Source organism: Psilocybe cubensis, chromosome 12 (genome assembly GCF_017499595.1).
Source record: "Psilocybe cubensis strain MGC-MH-2018 chromosome 12, whole genome shotgun sequence".
Lineage (NCBI taxonomy): Eukaryota > Fungi > Basidiomycota > Agaricomycetes > Agaricales > Agrocybaceae > Psilocybe > Psilocybe cubensis.
Window position 1 is genome coordinate 2,442,942 of NC_063010.1, and position 20,931 is coordinate 2,463,872.

General features: G+C 42.4%; 6 protein-coding genes across 6 annotated transcripts; 1 reads left to right on the forward strand and 5 right to left on the reverse strand.

Moving 5' to 3' along the window:
• Positions 1-779: 779 nt before the first annotated feature.
• Positions 780-1,770, reverse strand: JR316_0012724 (uncharacterized protein; the record flags this gene model as incomplete). The annotated part of the gene is made up of 7 exons (XM_047898343.1): positions 780-913; positions 979-1,046; positions 1,114-1,172; positions 1,230-1,355; positions 1,414-1,461; positions 1,517-1,596; positions 1,653-1,770. The coding sequence occupies 7 exons, from the start codon at positions 1,768-1,770 to the stop codon at positions 780-782; spliced, it is 633 nt and encodes a 210-aa protein (XP_047743232.1).
• A 2,662-nt stretch (positions 1,771-4,432) lies between these two features.
• On the reverse strand, positions 4,433-5,603 carry JR316_0012725 (uncharacterized protein; the record flags this gene model as incomplete). The annotated part of the gene is made up of 7 exons (XM_047898344.1): positions 4,433-4,445; positions 4,516-4,604; positions 4,636-4,764; positions 4,822-4,869; positions 4,929-5,008; positions 5,061-5,152; positions 5,593-5,603. 7 exons carry the CDS (start codon positions 5,601-5,603, stop codon positions 4,433-4,435), a joined length of 462 nt encoding a protein of 153 aa, XP_047743233.1.
• A 708-nt stretch (positions 5,604-6,311) lies between these two features.
• On the reverse strand, positions 6,312-7,859 carry JR316_0012726 (uncharacterized protein; the record flags this gene model as incomplete). The annotated part of the gene is made up of 6 exons (XM_047898345.1): positions 6,312-6,645; positions 6,780-6,824; positions 6,884-7,096; positions 7,157-7,243; positions 7,300-7,708; positions 7,772-7,859. 6 exons carry the CDS (start codon positions 7,857-7,859, stop codon positions 6,312-6,314), a joined length of 1,176 nt encoding a protein of 391 aa, XP_047743234.1.
• Positions 7,860-10,913: 3,054 nt separating this feature from the next.
• JR316_0012727 (uncharacterized protein) lies at positions 10,914-11,888 on the forward strand (the record flags this gene model as incomplete). The annotated part of the gene is made up of 4 exons (XM_047898346.1): positions 10,914-11,017; positions 11,068-11,445; positions 11,504-11,651; positions 11,703-11,888. 4 exons carry the CDS (start codon positions 10,914-10,916, stop codon positions 11,886-11,888), a joined length of 816 nt encoding a protein of 271 aa, XP_047743235.1.
• A 3,030-nt stretch (positions 11,889-14,918) lies between these two features.
• Positions 14,919-15,266, reverse strand: JR316_0012728 (uncharacterized protein; the record flags this gene model as incomplete). Its single annotated transcript, XM_047898347.1, has 2 exons — positions 14,919-15,189; positions 15,235-15,266. 2 exons carry the CDS (start codon positions 15,264-15,266, stop codon positions 14,919-14,921), a joined length of 303 nt encoding a protein of 100 aa, XP_047743236.1.
• Positions 15,267-17,302: 2,036 nt separating this feature from the next.
• Positions 17,303-19,568, reverse strand: JR316_0012729 (uncharacterized protein; the record flags this gene model as incomplete). Its single annotated transcript, XM_047898348.1, has 10 exons — positions 17,303-17,439; positions 17,496-17,563; positions 17,613-17,671; positions 17,721-17,843; positions 17,902-17,949; positions 18,005-18,084; positions 18,138-18,188; positions 18,673-18,839; positions 18,890-18,985; positions 19,339-19,568. The coding sequence occupies 10 exons, from the start codon at positions 19,566-19,568 to the stop codon at positions 17,303-17,305; spliced, it is 1,059 nt and encodes a 352-aa protein (XP_047743237.1).
• Positions 19,569-20,931: the final 1,363 nt, after the last annotated feature.

Consider the following 20,931-nt stretch of genomic DNA (forward strand, 5'->3'; position numbering starts at 1 on the left):
TTTCTCAGGTCTCAAATCCGCGAAAAGTCGATACGCCCCTAGGGGAGCTTCCCGGGGCCTCGTTCATCTCTCAGTCTCGCTTTTAGCTTTCATCTCTACTAGTTGTCCAAGGTGTCTCAAACCGACATTCCCTGCTGACGGATGTCTTTTGTTTGTATGCCTCCATGCTATTAAGAGAAATTTCTGCTCTACATCCCCTTTCCTCAACGGTGGCCTCAACGTTGTGCTACGACCTGCCTACGTTCTTCGCAAGTCACCAACCATAAGCACATCAAAATCTCTGCAATATAATACTCTCACGCCCATTCTCTGAGTCGACATCCAAACCTGCAATTTACTGCGTGACGTGTCACGTTGACGGAACTTACATCAACGGAATGTACACCGGTGTATGGGCTTGATGGGGACTGGGTATGAAGGATCATTGTTTATCTTAAGAAATTGGATCATTTCAACAAAACGTTTGATTGACTGTGAGCAAGTGCGTGAGTGGTTGTGATCTGGCCGTCGCTCGCTCGCTTGCCATTGTACTCGCTATCTCTATGGATCCTTCAGCCCCAGGATCCCTCAGTCAGAACCCAGTCATTTGTATTCGTGGTTAGTGAGACTCATGGACACAGAGCATCCCATGGTTAGACTCCATAACAGATTGAGATGGTTACAACAGACACTGTTATTTCATTACAAGAAAGAGGGTTTTGGTAATATGCAGACCCGTACCAACATCGACGACAAGGTCAAAGCTACTCATTGACAAATTTCTCTCCCATGATATACGTCTATGCACGCTCAATAGTGACTTCTCCGGTCCCACTGTCAATGGACACAACCCACTGAGAGGAGCTAGGGAGATCGTCGAGGTCCTGTTCAAGGATAACAGTCGATCCTATTTTTCCTCGAATTATTTGTTTCTCTATACATGCGTTCATGAAAGGTGTGAATTAGATGTTCCATAGCAGCATATTGTAATATACTGACCGTGATAATCGTGCTCTGCGAATACCTTCAACTTGGGCGTAAATTTAAGGGAAACTGTATTGCTAACGCTATAATTCAGGTTCGAAACAAGGACCGTCAGTGGTTTAATAAACTATGGGTTTGTAGTAATCATACCCGACTTTATTCCAAAACATGAGTGGTTCAACCGTGCTTCGGGTTCCACTGAGAGTGCCCTTGCGTAAACATGCTAAGCCTACATATCATGAGTCTGTAGCAATCTTGAAACGTACAAAGCCGACGCTCGACGGCTGACTGGTATTAATCTCGCATTGCATCGAATTTGGATTTCCCTCAACCGCTGGGTTGAGAAAGTTCATGCCTTCATCGTCAGTCTCCATAACGCACTTTCCCCCAATCTAAAAAAGACCATAAGTGTTACAGATAACCAAAGAGTTTAATTTTTAAAATTTGCACATCAATGCGTTTGTAGTCGATAGAAAAAACATTATCCCCGCCAGCTGTCTTTTATGCCTATGTCAATACTACAGATAAAAGATTGCAACAGATTTTAACACACCTGAGGGACAAAAAATGCGCCTTCTGCGGTATAACGGACAGAGGCTTGGCTAGCTCCAGCTGCACTGAAAGTGAGAACCTCTGCAGGACAGAGATATGAATAGTTATCTGGATCGATATAAGATAAACGAACGTACTCCAGGCCACTGGAAATAAGGACTGGTACAGGGAACCATCGTTGTGTGGTTCGAAAACGAGTACCAAGGTGACATCTCTGCCTAATTCGTTGGAGGAGAAGTCGAGAGTTTTGGACATGTTGGCTGATGTTAAGAAGAGTTCTACGCCTGATTTTACTCGTTCAACTTGGCATTGTTTTATAGGCAATTGGAAGTCACAGCCTCGGGAACTTTCAACGCTCCATTATCTAGATAATCTGATGTTTAGGAATAACAAGAGACTTATTCGGTTCCTGCATCCTGTTTCCTCATGAAAGCGTACTAAATGTTAATTAATGCTAATCACACTATTGTCTCTGGGACAATGAGGCGCACCTGTGGAAAGATATTTTCTATATGTAGAACAGAAGCCACCAGTAACATTCGAGATTCGCCGAAGCATTGCTTGGGAAGCAAAAAGGCTCTAATGGAAGCCTATCATTTGAGAGGTTTGGAAAACCGGAGTTTGACCAGTATCGATGGATATTTATAATTATTCTCGCATGATATCTCAAGAAAAAGTCGAATGGATCCTATTTGATAGTTTCCGTGCTATTTTAATGTATGTGGCACTGACCCAGTGGAGCTTGCTTTCATGCATAAGAAGCAGTTACGAGGGACTAGAAGTACAATGTCGGGTTCTTAATGATGCAAATTGATATCGTAAAAGTTGGTACAGACTATCTGAGAGTGGACTGATTGTTTGTCCTGGCCGATAATCTAGACATGTGCAATTATGTGTATAAAGCTTTCATCCGTATACTGCAACAGCATCATTGATAATCTGAATGATAAGAAAGAAAGCTGTATCGATAGCTAGCCTTATTAACTTACAGACAGAATGGACAAGGTTCTCAACTCTCACACCATTTCCAATCATTGCTTCGGGAAAAACTATCACACAAATGGGGGTTTCTGCTTCCATTTAAATATGACTCTCTGCCACTCGAGAAGGTTGAGTGTTGATAAGGAGGCGTATATCACTGATGTCTCACGATAAACACCGGAGGTGTATGCACGAAGAAAAAGCCGAGCTCATATAGCTCTTGAAACAGAAAAAAGGTGACGGTTTTGTCAAAATACATATCCATATTACTGGGATTCTTACAGAGCATCTCTGCTTGTCACGAATTCCTCAATTTCTTAGTAGTATTGGGTGCCAGGGTATTGCGATTCTGCGATAGCCGCTAGCGCAACTAAAGCATGCCAAGAGTAATACGTAAGCGGTCTGGATGCGGAGCTTAAATCTTGTCATTCCTGGCATCCCGATCTATCCCGATACTTGTGATTCCTACGTCTTCCTCCTGCATCAACTAATTCTTATTCCTAAATGGACCCATATGATGCCCTATATCTTTTCTCTACTTCCTCACTCTCCATATAAGGAGACAGTCATATGAATACCCCAGAGCGGGAAGCGAGTCAGGGAGTTTTGAACAGGAGAGAGGAGGAAGTGCCGACGCAGTCAGGTCAAAGGTGAGTCCTGTATTCCATATACGACCGCTTTCATTGGACAACATCTCGAAATATAATATCTACTCTCGTCGTATAGAACATGGCAGTAACCGTCCAGTGTCGAGCCTGGCTTTATGATTCACCATACCCCAGACGATTCTCAAATACCCAATGCCTTTCAAATTGCTCAGATATATCACCGAAAAACATTAACTCAAGCATGTAAGACAAAACACGGCATTTATTACACCCGCTGAGTATTGGCTGGCTCAATATCGAGACGATAAACATTGAGGAAACGCTTGCGAGCAATGAGAGAGTGCGTGGAAACGGTCAGATCAAGGTAAGCATTTTACGTATCCGCATCGCACTCACAGCGTTTCTTCAGGCTGTCCAATTCCACGTCGTACCACGCTATCAGTATTGCATATAATCAGGCTCAGAGCTACGCATTCGAGCGGGATGGAGTGCTTCAGGAGACTTGCACAGTCTAGGGTCCCGTGCTTTCCGTCCTTCTCTGTTATCAAGTGAGCCATACTGCGAGTATCCACATTCTTGAGCTATCATATGCAGGATGTCTGCGGCATATATGACTTGAAGGTACCGCTACTCGCGATTGATTGATAACTCGACCCCTATGCCGTTCCGCCTCCTGCACCTCTTATGCCTATGAGATTGCTCATTCTCGTTTCGCTTGCTTTCATCTATATCAGAGACTCTCGAGCGGCCGTGATATGCTGCTTCAACTCGCCCTCAGGATGTCTAGTCGACATGGAACTCAGAACGCTCCTGTGTTTATGTGTGCTGTCTGGCCATATACTGTTGCCTTTGGTTTCCTACTATCACCGCCCCCCTTCCTTCGCCTCTATTCAAACTCGTTTTAAAGCTCGATTGTGAATTGCTGGTCAGAGTGGCTTGCTCGATGTCATCCCGTATGATTGCCCATTTGTCCATTCAACGTGGGCCTGAGAATTCTTCCGTCTATTTGTGAGTTAGGATTTCAATTGGCGTGCGTTGGTATTCAAGCCGAAGTCTCCGTTCAAATACATGCCTGTTCCCTTTTCTTTGTTTCTATTGGTCATGATTCGTTTTTCACTGTCGTTGATCGTTGAGGCTCATATCCTAATCTGTTTTCCCTCGATTTCGTGCTCGATTCCGATCAAATCCTCGATTCCCGGTCTGCTCACATCAATATGTGCGGCCATATTCAACATTCAATCATAAACGCGTACAAACTTGTATCCTTTCAAACAACGAAACGGATATGTTTCTTGAAATAGGCACACCATTACATCCCAGTACCAACACTAATGTCCACTGCTGTTGAGAATTATGGAGTAATATTTTCAGTTTCTAGACAGATTCTGGCAAGGGCCGGCGATGGACATACCTTATGTTATTCCATATCATGATTGGATCAACATCTTCCCCATCCCCTTTGTATAACCCCTTGATAACAGAGTCAGAACCCGGCATAATCTTCAAACAAAAACCGTCAAGAAACACTTACGAACGCAACGTCTGCCTCTTCCGAAACGTCAAACTTGCAGCTGATTATATCAGCATTTGCACCCACGCTGGGTGCGCTGAGGACGTTCCCGCCACTTTCGCTAGTGGTCATAACACACGTTTGACCAGTCTAACAAATCTACTGTGAGCTGTAAAGGGGGGATATACAAGACTGGCAAGTTTGTACCTTGATGCGCTGTGCGTTGACAGAAGAAATCAGGTTCTTGTCGCTTTTCTGTAATGATTGTATCAACGACAATCCCCTTTCAAACATGCTGGCTAATGGAGACAAACCTTCGGGATGATGAGCACGCCGATGTTGCTGAATTGTACTGTATGGTGAACTTTTCCAGTTGGTTCAAACTTGAGAACCTCTGCAAAGAATTTATAGGTCTTATGCGCGTCAAAATAAGGTAGATGACATACTCCAGCAGATAGGGGTTGGGGGATTGTGCAGTGTGTCGTAGTCAGCTAGGTCTACCATGAGCAATAATGTGATATCTTTCCCAAGATCATTGCTGCAGATGGAGAAAGACTCCATTACGGCGGGCAACAAGAAATGTCAGTGCATGTCAGTGCATGTAAGTGCAAGTCGGCAGTGACATGCACTGACAATATAATGTATATGCACTGACATGCACTGACATCACTTAGGATTTGTGAAAAAAATGAAGTCTGTACTTATATAAAATGAAACTGTGTTCAGTGCAGGATTACTTAGACGGATTTTGAATGTATTATAAGTGTCTAGAAATCTACTATCCTCCTAGAATTATCTTTACACTGACTACCAAGAGTTGATGCACTGACACATGCACTGACCGCCAAGCAATTGCACTGACTTTGCACTGACATGCACTGACGGTGCACTTACATGCACTGACGGTGCACTCACATGCACTGACATACACTGACCTTCATTAATGGTGCACTGACGATGCACTGACATTGTTTTTACCTTATAATCATGTTATCTTTTATTTCAAACGAAGAACACAATGGTAGGTAAGTAGACTGACTTAACTCCCACAACAATAGAGATGATTGCTTAGATATACAAACATCGATAACTAATATTTAGTAGTCGCGTATGGCGGATAAGATAAATCACTCACATGTGATTGATTAATTATCTCGGATCATGCACTGATCATGCTCGGACTAATCCATGCTGTCCTCGAATCCGATGCTACTGGAATACCCTCGAGATGGTGTTGATACGCTCAATCTACTGCCCAAGACTTGTTCTGCATTGAAATGCTCTTATTTAATTGCCAATGATGTAATTTCTGTAATTTTTGGTAGATTACTACTTTCCAACTCTTAATTCAAGTTCTTCCAGACAACTTTCTTTGCAAATATCATTATATTACTGTTGATGTCGAGCTCTAAGATACTTTATTATTTCTGAACAAGTCCTCACCTTTCCCACGATTGATCGGAGATAAGACTCCGAGAAAGGTTTGGAAAAAGTGAATACTTGTCCTCATCGTCGTCCCAAGCACCCTCGGCCCCCACGTCCCCTCGATCCACAGGCTATTTCTTCAGTCTGCGGACCCTACCTTTACCACATCCCTTCTGAGTATTTCGAGTTTGTTGAATGGCCTGTGTACCTGGCCCATGGCTGAGATTGTTTAAAGGTCAGTCTGGTTTGTTTCTAATTTGTCAAGCATAAAATCAAATCTCACTTTTCGAATACTCGTTCCCTCGTCGTTCCGGACGACGATGCGCCGGAACTCGACGCCCCTTCCCCCCCTCCAACAATGCCGTCCACCGGCGGCCGCCCTCCATTACCACAGCCTGTGGTTTGACATCCCCACTCCGCAGGCTGTTTGGCACCCTCGTCATGGAATATGCTGGATTCACAGCACTCTTATAACGTGGGTAGTCGGTTGCGCGGCTCCCCCTGCTCGTCGGTACACGCCCGCCAGCGTACTCCTGCATGGCTAGCTCTGAGGGCGTGTCCTGTCCTGCGCCCGCATCGCCTCTGGGTTCTTCGTCCGATCCACTTCTGCATTTTTTTCAGTAAATCATGGTCTAACACAAATCTTCGGAACTGCTTACCTTGAATCCGATGCTTCACTTACCCTGATATATCTCAAGTCAGAAATCGTTTAGTAACAAATATTCCATAATGTGACATACCTCTGCACCTCTGCGGCGTCTCCGAGGCGCATGCGGCACTCCCATCTGGTTCAAATATTTTTGACATTAGTTCTCTTCAATCGAGAGGCGGCACTACAACATACCCTCCATTGATAGTCTGGTCACGGCCGTACATTGCCTCGACGGGGCCCGTAAGGGACCCGGAGGCAAGGTTGCGATCCGGTTCAATGGATCTGTTAGTGTGTTTATGTTCCGCCTCTCTGTATGAGGAAAACATGTTGCACGACTGCGAGGAGCCTTCGCCCGTCTCGACATAGCGAGGTACAGCCAGCGGTCGAAATGGCTCCGTAATGGAACTATGACATCAATATCAGTTTTTGTGCTGTATCATATCTATAGCCTCATGAACATATTACCTATGGCTTTGGTTTCCTGAGGAACCTTCAGAGAACAAGGCCTCCGTATAAGGGCAAAAGAGTTCTGGTGCAGGCACCATTGTATTCCTGTAACGAGCGAAATAAGCATCACGGAATAGTGTGTAAAAATGGAAAACACGTACTTTTCGTTTACGGATGCCCAATCCGACTGGTACAGGTTGACCTGAGCACTATCCGCCGCTTTTGTTGCAACTAAGTTGAATGGGCTGTGGTGACTACTGTATATTGGCTCAGGTAACCGGTCCCACTCGTCAACGCTTTGTTGAAACAAGTCGCCGGCCGCATACTCATCCACTGGCGGTGCGGCGAGATCGCTGAGTGGATCGAAATACGGATTGGGGGCAGGCTCCGTCGCAAGATGGATGTTGTCGGGTGTGGTAGAATGGGGTAGATAATGAGGGATGGGTACATCTAATGTGCTCGTGGAGCCCTCCCATTCCCCAGCAGGCGTCCCGCAGGGCTGTTGTACGTCTCTAGACATAGCAATCAGCCATCTTGTGGTGTCCTGTATTTGCCGCGTCGACATGTATGCTGATCGCAGAGGTGGTTGATATTGGTCATACTCATAATTTGCTGTTGTATTGTAGCACTCACGAATCATATCGTGTAGACATTGTAGCATTTCCGACATTTCAAGGCCTTGGCTTGAGGGTACGGACGATTGAACATTATTGGAGTTCATGGATGCAGGACGTTAGAGTGTCTAATCGGTAATAGATGGGATGAAAGGAAGGAGACGTGAGTGTACACACATAGCAAGGATTATATCCAATCAATGCTCTCACTCAAGGCTTTTGCCGTAATCGGAGCGAGTGGCGCGACTGACTCGAGGTTGCTGGTCTGTCAGAAGATGCGACTTATCAATCAAATCTCAGGCATGTTTCTCCCACAGCGATCAGGGTGCTTCTACCTCGCGTTCTACTGCAGGCAGCTTGTGCTGCTATGCTATAGCGTATCAGAGTGTGGTACCATATAACAGTACAGTCCGCCTAGGATATGTTTTTTCAATCCGTAGAATTAGTACGGTTGGGGGAAAGAGGACCCTGTATCGTTGACTTCGAATTTACACGCCTCAAACTGCTTCCGATTGTTCCTCCAGCCGTGTTCGAGAACACGCAGACTCGGCTCTGTATTAGTTGACGTCTACATTTCTTCCGTTCCTCCAGTGTGAAGATCTAACCTGCTTTATCCACAAACTGATCCTATCGTAGAGCTTCCAGTGGCTCAAAAATCTCCATTAGGACTCCTGGCTCAACATTCCGCAAATTCTGTCCCGGTGATCCTAGATTTTCCCTCGATTGTGTGTGTGTGTACGTCGGAGATTAAAATTATTGTGTGTATGTGTACGTCGGAGTTGAAATGATTGTGTGTATGTGTGGACCCGAGGTTCAACTTCGTGGCAAGCTCGTGGTCATGATCCAGTATGCTCCACGGGATATATAGCCTGTTGAATTTGACTGCTGCAGTATTCAAGTTTCGATTCACTGCGAAGGCTTATCATCACTGTATTAAATCGAAATCCGATTGTCGTTTGAAAGGTCACCAGCTCAGTCTGAAGATACATTCCCACGGTCAGCATCCGAATATGATCTTCGTCGTCAATTCGTCCGTCGTACATATGAAGGTGAAGATGTTTCCTACTTTATCCAGGAAGTTATGAACTTGTATGGTTTAGTTGTCCGCGCGTTCAATTCCGAGTGATATTTAATTTACCTTGGCGCGCTATGCAATCGTCGGGATCCGTCAGGTAATCAATGAAGTTCTCAAATCTCCCATATAAAATTTAACGACGCAGCATTTCACATATCTTAACCTTTAGGAAATACATACATTTGTCGAGGAGTATTACATATATATCAATCGATAGAACAAATTGTTTAAAGATCAATTTTTGATAAATGGCGCTGAGAACAGACTTGGACATACGGTTAGTCGTGTCATGATGTCATGATGTCAAATGTGGGATTCTGTGACTTTTCTCGACGTTTAATTCCGTGTAGGGGTGAATATTAGAGTTCAATAGTCCCCTGACCCGTATACCATCGCTCCCTTCCGTGCAACACTGTTATCGTCGCCTATGACGAGCGAATCAGCCTCGCGTAGGTTAAGGATAATGCGACTACACAATGAGCATTGAATGGCAACTGAGAATCCAATGGGGGTTTCGATGAGGCCGTTCTATATACCATTGTTGATGTTGTTGCCGTTGTGGATGTTCGAGTGGTTATGTAAAGTTTTCGGTGTTTTATCTGATCAGTGATATGCAGAATTAGGGAGTAAGCGGGCAACAAGAAATGTCAGTGCATGTCAGTGCATGTAAGTGCACGTCTGCACTGACATACACTGGCAATATAATGTCCATGCACTGACATGCACTGACATGCACTGATGTGCACTGACATCACTTAGGACTCATGAAACTGTGTTTGAGCAGGATATTACATTACGGTGCCATTTTAACCTCATAGATTTTAATTTTTCTTTCTATTTAGATGCTTATATAGTAGGTTGTTGTACTAAGAGAACCACGGAGTTGTAATTGCTATGTGTTTGATACAAACAAAATTTGACGAAGTGTCACACCATGTGCCTTTACATTTTAGGTGGTTGTGTCCTCAGTAAAATGTACACACCAGTTGGGGCATCTACCTTTAGGATGGATGCTACATACAATTCAAATGATATTATAAATGTGCACAAAATGATATAGTTTGCTCATGCCACAGGGGCCAGGCTATTATTTGTAGAGAAATTTGTCATTGAGTAATATATTCCGTGTAATATTGAAGTCTGTACTTATATACAATAAAAGGATGTTGAGTGCCCAACTGCTTAGACAGATTTTGATTGTATTACAAGTGTCTAGAAAGCAATTTAGTCGCATAAATTATCTTTACACTAACTGCCAAGAGTTGATGCACTGACACATGCACTGACCGCCAAGCAATTGCACTGACAACGCACTGACATGCACTGACGACGCACTGACATGCACTGACAACGCACTGACATACACTGACATACACTGACATACACTGACCTTCAGTGATAATGCACTGACAATGCACTGACATTGATTTTACCTCTTAATCATGTTATCTTTGATTTTAAATGAGGAATACAATAGTAGGTAGGTAGACTGTATCAATTCCCTCCAGTCTATCAGCTGTTCCCAAGACCCGCTTAAATAGGGTGCTCCAATGGGACTTTTTAACTCCCTTGCCCTTTCAGCTGTGACATGATAACATTGAATCCCTACCAGCAAACCACACCCCAATACAAGGCCAATACCAAAGCATTGTTGCACCTTCAGCAAAAGATGATCCCAAAGCATTGTCAAATGAGCATGTTTGATTAGTTATACAAAGGGATACTCTGAAGCGCCTATCTAATAATTCCTACACAATTCATTCATTTTCCCAACATCTATGCTTGATTTAGTACACCGGATTGTTACTTGAAAATGTAGAGAATATATGTCTACTTCTATATCTTGGTATTTAGCCATTCCTGACCCATAAATTCCGAGACTGTATGCTTTAATCCTCCCCAAGTTAACTTTCTCACGGCCCACAACTTTCAATTAACAAGTACAAATTTTGCCACCACACGATGAGCTAACCAATGCACTAACATACTTGTTTTAGTGGGCCACCGCGGAGCGTGGCATGACGAGTCTTTACGATTCAGCGTCACGCTTTGTAATAATATAATATATATATAATATAATATAAATATGTCCAACTTTGACGTGGATATCGGTGCAATGGACGAAGTGATATTCAGACTCCAAGGCATAGTTAGCGACAAGATGCTACCACCAATGGCAAAGCCTGCTTCGTACGTCCACTCCATTGAGGTGAATTAATTACAAATGAGGACTGTTACAGCCACGACAGAACGGTCAAGCAACAACCATATTTACGTACCGCCATTGCTATCACGGGACTCGGAGACATTGTGTTCAATAAGGTGATGGAAAAGCTAGAAGAAGTTTTCCTCCGTTTTGCAAACAATTTTCCCGCGGACAGCGTCAGCGGCTATGACCCAGTTCTTCACAAAGACACGGGTTTCAATGTTTTCTATGCGCATAGCCAATATTTCACGAAGGTATCCGCATATCAAGACAAATCTGACAACATAGGTTTTCATCCCCTGGTCAACCCTGATAACGTGTTGGCGTCCATGGTAGGGGACAGTTTCATCCACGCAATCGATAACAAGGTACAGTTTCTTCGTCAGGAGATACTTCCTGACGGAACAGCCAGGTATGTTTAGAAAATACCAACAACACATCACAACCAAACTAATATCATGTTGCAACAGATATTATTCTTATAATCCTGCCTCCATACGAATTGGAGACATTGTCGAGATCAGTGTTGCCTTTGTCGCATTTCCTGCCCAAGGAAACAAGTACAAATTTGTTGTCGCTCTTTGCGGAATACTTGTCTTGGACCAGGAGGCAAGAGAGGTAAGCAATGTTACATTGAACAGTCTCATAGCCATTCATAACTTCCAACAGAAAGCTGATATTCTCAGAATGCGGTCGCGCTATACTCCAGCGAAAAGACAGGTTGCTGTTTTGTGTAGGACAAAGAGGCAGCTGTACAAAGGTCAGATTGACATTGAAGACACGCAACAGAGGATGGCACGTATGCGTTTAAATGAGGATACAGTCCACAATAGCAATACTATGTCCCAAGATTAATACATATGTACATAGAAAGACAAGGATATCATAAATGTGCTGAACGAACAATCAATCCATTTGCGTGAACATTGTAAATAACAAGGAATAATTTGTCAAGTCATTTTCATGACAGAAATTATCTGAAGGTGTTAGTTGGCACCCCATGGGAGAATCCTGCGTACACTGTACGCAGAATATTCCCACACTCGGCTGAATATTGGCGAGGAAGTCCGTGGGAGAATTCTGCGTACACTGTACGCAGAATATTCCCACACTCGGCTGAATATCGGGAGAGGTTGACCGTGGGAATATTCTGCGTACACTGTACGCAGGATATTCCCACGCTCATCCACAAGTCAAACTTACAAATTAAGACAAAAAAAATGAGGACGAGAACACAAGTTTATTTCGAACAAAAATTTGACTAAGGATGGAAGAAATTACAAATATCCATTCCACAAGAGGCTTTGTGGTTGAGGGCGATGCAACCAAAAAATATCTGCCTTTCTGGATAGCAAATACAAAACAGTTGCATGTACACGGTCATCTTTTTGCCTACATTACAGGAATTAAATCGACAAATACTAAAACTAAAGAGCACACACCTTATACCCCTTTCCCAGGATTTGATAGCTTTTTTGACACGCTTGTGTAATTGGTAAACATCTGCCGCTGTATAGTGAAAATCTAATGCAATACCACTGATGCGACGGACACCAAAATGCAAACAATCAAATTCATTGAGCAACAATGCCCACGAATTGGCTTCAACAAAGGAAGTCTGATTTGCTTTGGGTAAAAGAGGCAAAGAATAAACCCAACAATGCCTGTCGCCAACCCGTCTAATCCCAGGAGAGAACAACTCTGAATAAGGATCGTAATCCAGCACAATGAGAACATGACCACGAGATGAACTATACCCAACATTTACGTTGTCCCTGATAGACTATATCCTGTTTTGGATATGGCGGTCCATTTTCAAAGTTTGCGATGGAATGGAAAGAACAAATTTCAAGCCACGGGAATGATATTTTGCAAGAAATTTTTGCGCGCGCTTGAGGTCGGCAGAAGGTTGCAACAGAGAGACTTGATGTCCAAAGGTAGCATTTGGATACAAGCTGTACACCTTCTCAAAGGTAACAAAATTCATGACGCCGGCTGCAGTAGAACAAAATTGAAGTTAACATTGTTTTGACACATGACATTGGGGACATACTGCTATGATACCCCAAAATGCACTCTACCACCGATTGACAAGTTGTAATCAGTTGGACAAAAGAACCTTGGCACCATAGGTTAACGACCACTCCAGTGGTATTGTAATGTCGATGAAGAGGATGTTTCTGAAGGACGATTTTTTCCATTTTCAAAATTTTTTCTGCTGTGGTGTTGTCCGGATATTTGGGATGCGGCATGATAGTAAATCCAATGGACATCATCCAGGAAAGAACGGGAAGAGCATATCTGTGCTCGACATACATGTCCATGTCACCTGGAATCCATATATTAGCACGATTGATTACGAAACTTTATGTAAGTAAAGCGAGTTCTTTTATCCCCACAACCCACTGTACAAAAATATGTCCTTGCCAATTGTCCCCATCAGTAAATCATTGATGCCATCAAAATTGCGTGATTAATACCGGTTTTTTACTTAACCGGTATGCTTGACTTAATAATCGGTTACTATCATAGAATTTCTGTTAGTTTTTGTTCCTACCAAGGGGATATGGAAATTAAAATACTAGATATTAGCTAGGTAGATAGGTTAGCTGCCATATGGTAGAAAACAAAATTAGATACCATTACATTATGACTTTTTAATTGCAAGTTAAACATTTTGACACAGATAATCATCGCTCATAACCAAAAATTTTATAATAATGACCTCATTCAATTGATTTAAGGCCATTAATTAGTCACAATCAATTACATACCAACTGTTTTGCATGCTTTATACACCTCTAATGGCAAGTAGAGGTAAATAGAATGCTTTATTGTTATCAAAAAAAATTTAGCATGAATGACTAGCAGACTGTGGTGGCATAGAATAAAGAATAATAAACATTATGTATCTAGCTATTATCTTTAATGCCACTTCAAATAACTTGTCATATTAAACTTGTTGTGCTGTTCATACTGGCCATGAATTAATAAGCAGACTGTGGGAATAACTTGCATATAGTGTATGCAAGTTATTCTCACGGTTGCTGCACTTTGCATTGAGCAACTTGAACTTCTCTGGTAATTCCTAAAATATTACTGAGATGCATTGCATATACTTTAGGTAAAATACAAGTATTTTTGGCAATAATAATTATTTTCAGTCCTAGTTTAGATGATCTTATTATATTTTACTTGCTGTGGTGTTTGTACTGGCCGTGAATTAATAAGCAGGTCGTGGGAATATCCTGCGCACACTGTACGCAGGATATTCCCACGGTCACTACACTCAATTTGCATTGAGCACTGGCCACTTTGGTCAAGAGATGATCAATTTGAATAATGTTTTCCATGCATTGAATGTATTTTGGGGAAGAAATAATGTACTAATACTTGCAAATTATGCTTGAAATATGTTTCCACACAGCCAATTGTGTTCACAGCAACATCAAACTATGCCAAAAAGAAATATGCGCACCAAACAAATGTTTTTGCACACAATATTGTTTCACTCTTGATGCACTTTTCAAAAATAAGAAAATTATATTTATGGGAAATATGTTCCCACTTGGGCAGCCATACACATGAGCATTCTTCCATCAGTTTTCCATACGGGATTCTCCCAGCAGATCTGGAATTCTTCAATATTTAGCAGGTATGAAAATTATAATAGACAAGTTCTTCCTTACAATTAGGCCTTATAACCTGTGCAGCTATTTTTTGTGTCTGACACAACTAAGCTTGTAGTAGACCTAAGTCATAGTAATTAATCATAACCTTGCCCAGTATCTGGCTGTGCATTCAGAACATATTAATATATATTAACTATGTTATATAAATCTAGATTAAAAAATATTTTATACAATTGTGAGATGTAAAGTCTTGTCATGCCACGCTTTGCGTTGGACCACTAAAACAAGTAAAATGCAAAACGGTGGAACCTGAAATAACCAGGCCAGTCTTGAACTGGAGAAGACAAAACAGCAAATGTTCATTGGGTTTGAAGATAGGAGCAAATAAATTTTTGGGACGGAAGGCGCGGCGCATATAGCCCAAAACGCGATCGTTTAGCTCCTTGCAAGTCCAAGAGAAATGGTAGAGGGTTTTCAGATCCATCTGATCCATGTACACATCGTCCATGGGAGGCGGAAAGACTCTAAAAAATAAGTAATAACCAAATGAGATAAAACAGTGAACATACTGTTGGAAACGGGGGGATAACGCGGAAGCCATGGGTAAAACAGTGCGGAGAAAAGTGCATTGTCTATACTACGTCAATAAATATATTAACCGTAAGCCGATAGACGCCCGACGTAGGGGAAGAACAAATTGGTATGTGTGAGAAACGATCATGAATCAGAAAATCAAATTCAAATAGTACAGAACGCCCAGAACCCAAGAACGCGTAATTATTTCTATTTGAACTCTGATTGATGAAGCTACCGATATCAAGGAACGTGTGTGCCTGCACAGTTCTATTTCCAACCTTTCAGACCCATAGTTCAAAGAGTGCATTTGTTCCATCTCTAAGTATTAGTACAATATATAAGCATGTTGGCTAGACGGTTCCACATGGTTTTAAAAATTAAACAACAACGCAAAAAAGTGAATTGAGTAGGACTATTGTTGTTGGGTATAATTAATTTTATGGAAACGCACATTCACATTGCGATCAAAACAAATCAAAAACAACCTTTAAAGTAACCAATGGTAAAAAGAAGTCGTAGAATGAATTGGAAAGGGGTTGCTTAGGGGGTCCGGTGACCGCTTAAGGAAAATACCGATAGCGGTAACAACATTGATCACATCAATAATATTTTGATGGGGACAATTGGCGAGGACATTTTTGCTCGCTGGGTTGTGGGGATAAAAGAACTCATCTTTACTTACGTAAAGACTCGTAAACCCTGAACGCACTGACACACCCTGACCAATTTATAGATCATTGGAAACATGCACTGACATTGCACTGACATCACTGCAGTTTGCACTGACATTACTGCGGTATGTACTGACATGCACTGACCGCACTGACGTTGCACTGACATTTTCCAGTGCCCCCATTACGGCGGCTATGTTGATATTTGTGAGTACGTTTGGCGTTGTAAAAAGAGTTATGGTGTTGTTGCTCAGTAAATTCGTTCTTGTTATATAGACAATTATGCCTTACATAAATTGACATAAATGTATCTACGCTCAAGCTCATCGGCTTCCATCACCATCAGATAATCAAAGCACATTGCCTGCTAAGACTCATTGCAAGAAGTCAGAAGTCAGATATCATATTGCCCATGCGTTTTTTATCTCTGCAGGAAGACTAAAAGCGCGCCAGAAGGTTATTTGTGCTTTACTCTCGGATATGCGATTGGTTTACAAGCAAACCGGAACTTAATAACATTATGTTCAATATGGTCTTACATACCCACACCGTACCGAATAGTCGCTTCCATATTTGATTATCTTTCTTTTCACCGGCTTCCTTGAGAATGGTAAGACCTCGAGCGCGGCCGAATAGCAACTAGAAATGTACAATCCATGCGCAGCCGAATAGCAGCTAGACAATCATACTTTATCAGTGGCGAAGTATTACCCTTTATGGCAATTATAGTCTTGTATCACACGCAGGGGCTACAGTCTCACTCCCATGTCGTGGCAGCTGTGTGACGTGTAGAGATGTCAGCCGTGCAGGAGTCCTGGGCCGTGAGCCTTGTCACATTGGGATGGAATCCACATCTGGAAAGTTGAAAGCTATTTGAGGGTACGTTAGAGAGGCAGGAATTCAACCAGTCTCACCAGCAAAGAGAGAAACGTAGTGTCAATAACTATCTAAAGCATAGTCGGCAGCACGACCTTTACCTATACTGAATCATTTTGAAGATATCTTCTCACACCTCCCTTTACCCAAACCACAGCTCTAATGCGTATGGATATCATGCATGACAAGCGGCTCTATATATCCTTACCCTACTCCTTTTTATCCCTCCCATTTTTCATATTTGTTGTCCTGTTCTCCCCTTGTGTCATTATTTGTGGTATACTGCCTTCAATATCATCAAGAGACAAGCCACAAGAGTTTAGTAAGCCCCGGTGTCTGTAATCCAAAATGATTGAGTTGAAGTGCACATTTGAATTGAAAGGCGATAAAAACAATCAATTTATATTTTTTAATCTTTTATGTAAACAAGACGATACGAAACAAAAGTGATATTTATGAAATTAGTTGAATGCATTTTTAACGACGCCACCTTAAGCGTCGGAACTGAACGAGTTTAATTAGCAGGATCGATCCTGACTTCTCCGGTGGCAACGTCAATGCTGACAATCCAGTCGGAATTGGGCTGAAGACCGATGAGATTTTCATCGAACAAGACGGGGGATTCAATGTCAGCCCTTATTACATCAGTGGCTATGATTGCAAAATTAGCATGAACTTGATCAATCTATACAGTAAAGTAGGCCAACTTTTGTAGCCGGAAACCGCATATATCTTCAATTTGGGGGTAAGCTGAACTGAAAGTGTATAGTTATTTCTGTGCGATCCGTTAGATGGAGGAGCAATATACAGGTAAATTGACGTACGCAACGTTGTCCCACAAAAGAGCAGGCTCTATCTTGAACCCGGTGTCATTAAAAAAACCCTTGAGGAAGTAAATTAGCATTCATTAGTTAAACATAAATAAGTCATACAATTCCCAAGCTTGCAGGCCGCTCGGTGAGATTTGTGCATTGCAAAACACCTTTAACTCCAGGAACCGGGGAAGTAATGTATCTGTGAGTGTCTTCAACCTTGAGGGTACATTTTTCTCCAGTCTGCATGCATGGAGCTAGTCGGATATTTGGGGATACTTTGAAATTGTACATTACATACCTGACAGTGCTGAGCGTTAGAGGCAGATACACGATTCCCCCCTTGGAACTAGTATTTACGGCTTTAGACGGTTAGTCAAATTCCCAATTCAAAGGGTACTAACCGAAGGTACAAAGAATCCGGTGTCTGCACTGTATGTGACTGAGGCGTTGCATGTCCCCGTTCCAGAGAATGATATAACCTCTGTAACTTGATCAGTATTGTAATTTATATTCCATTCTGCAGCAGGGGCTCACTCCAAGCGAGAGGAAACAAGTCGACATAGACACGGCGGGCAAAAGTGCTGACTAGTCAGCCTGGGAGTTGGTCTGACCAGTCACCTGACCAGCGTGCTGACTAGTCACCTGACTAGTCATGTAGCTGTCACGCATTTATTGTCACGCTGGTAAGTTTCTGTAATTCCGCTCATTGATTGTAGAACAGAAGATCTCTTTTCTATGCCCCAGACTTACATTATTTGCTTCTTTCATGAATCTTGTTAAAGATATCTAGCATGCATCGACACAATTTTGGTACAGCATCTATTAATTGTCCATTTGTTTGAATAATGACCGAATTTCAACCAAACACAAGAAATGTCCAATTCATTCATTGCTTTTCTTCAGTGAGATTGCTTCAGAAGACAATGGTTTATTCCCATTTAATCTTATGTTACTGAACTCATTTACCAATACTAACCAGCGTGACAACATTTGTGTGACCTCTCCTGACTGGTCAGTTGATTCGTCACGGAACGCGTCACGATATGGTCAGGTGACTGGTCAGACCAACTCCCAGGCTGACTAGTCAGCACTTTTGCCCGCCGTGAGAGCTTGCCGACCTTAGGAGGTTCAAACATGAGGAGGAGGTCGATTTGCGTGCCAAGATCTTTGGCATAGAATTCAAGTGTCCTTGTGTTGCCACAGGTGGCTTCGCGGTCAACGAATTGGTTAAGAGTCCTAGAGCACTTTAACAACACCGCCTTTCTTTGGGAATGAATGTCACTTACGGGGTGGATGCCGATTCTACGTAAACCTCTGCCATATTATTGAACTGGGTAAGGATTTGCTTCAAGTTGGAGATATAAGAGAGCAAGGTCAAGTTTCTGATGAACAGCACTTGTCATTTACACAAGCTTTATATACGATTTCCTGCGTGATTATTTGGAGTAGTGCGGTTACTTTTAGAGCAGGTTTCGAACGCATCATTATCAACACAACACTGGTACAATAGGGGAGGTCAGAGTGGACAATTCGGAGGCGATTCGCGAACGATTCAGGTCAGGATTCAAGACCGATTCTGACGCAGAAATTTGCTTCCGAAGCGCGATTCACTCTGACCCCCCCATTTCAAAACTTCGATTCACCTTCGATTCAGTAGGCGATTCACGGATGGTCTTTGTGCCAACTGATAATAAAAGTTGTTTAAAAGCAGTTTGAGAGAAATTTTTGTACGCACTCAATTGAGCATTTGGATAGATCCTCTCCTTCTGCCTCGTTCTCTATCTCAGAACAATCCGATTCTCCATCCGATGACTCTACAAGCATCTCAGCCTCCTTCTGTTTGGCCCGCCGTGTAGATTTTGCTTTTTTGGCCTGTGTTTTGGTAGGTTTCTTGGGTAACGTGGTCTTGCTGAGCGATTTTGACGATGCTGAACGAGTTGTACGGCTCGAATTTTTGGCGGCCATAGTGAGAGCCTCACAGAAAGAGTCTGTGTATCACACCAGCCCTCACGATGATGTATATAATTAGGTAAATTGAAAATAATTAATAAATTAAATACTGCTCGATTCTGCTGAGTAGAATCAAGCTGTTGAATCGTCTCTGAATTGTTGAAGCGGCTCCAGAGCCGCTTCAACGATTCAGAGACGATTCAGCGATTCGGCGATTCACGTTCTGAGGCGATTCAGCGTCTTCCCACGCTTTTGATGACCAGAATCGTCTCTGAATCGTGTCGCTGAATCGCCTCCGAATCGTCCACTCTGACCTCCCCTAATACCGAATGTCAGTTTATAAAAATGCTATCCCAAAGTGTACCAGAATAATCTTCAACAATGCGTTTTCATTATAATTGCCATTGTATTCTCGCTAGAAGTTAGTCAAGTGGGTGTTGCTATGTATTTATTTAGTAAAACATTCTGTGGCCTTACACATTGCCTACAGTTTATTTCAAGTAAAACTAGAACAGCACACGAGGAAAAGCAAACCATGGGTCGGTATTTCCATCTTTGCACATTTTGTTCCTTGGACGTACACTGTGTCTCACCTGCTAGCGAAGAAGAAATTTAATATCACCAAAATTTCCTCAGTAATTCCACGGACACATTATATCACCGATGGCGAATGTGGTTAAACGATTTTGGCTATAGAATGTTTTACAATCAATTTTCTACAGTTAAATTCAACACCTTTGCCCTAATCTGTCAAGCATGCTGGGTACAAGTGTTCAAAGCAAGTCCTGGAATTACTTTATATCTCATTAAGCCAATGCAATAAAGGACTATCCTCTATATCTTAGCGTTATTGTCACCGGTATCCATACTAGAAGGAAAATATAATGATATGCACAAATTAACAAAGAATAGTAAAGAAATTCAGGGTTACATGTATTGCTTTTGTCAGATAACACGGATAGCGTACCGGGCCTATTTGAATGCTGGGAGTTCCTTGTCATGATCTTTATTGCATGAACTTACAAGGCAATCTGTTTCCTCTTGTCAAGGACAACAATACACAGTCCAAACACTATTGCGCCGATTGATCTCAGAGGTTTGAGGAAAGGTATTGAACCTTCCCCATGTGATTGCCGACGTTAGCAACGAGCGGAAGGGGCATATTAAAAAGGATTTATGTTCGCATGAAACGATTAATTGTATGCCTACTTACTTCTAATCTTGCAATCTTCATTACACAGTCACTAAATTCGCAGGTTTAACGCCGTGAGTAATCATCGGTCTGTTCGTGTGATGGGTTTGCTCCGGGCACTGGAAAATGTCAGTGCAACGTCAGTGCGGTCAGTGCATGTCAGTACATACCGCAGTAATGTCAGTG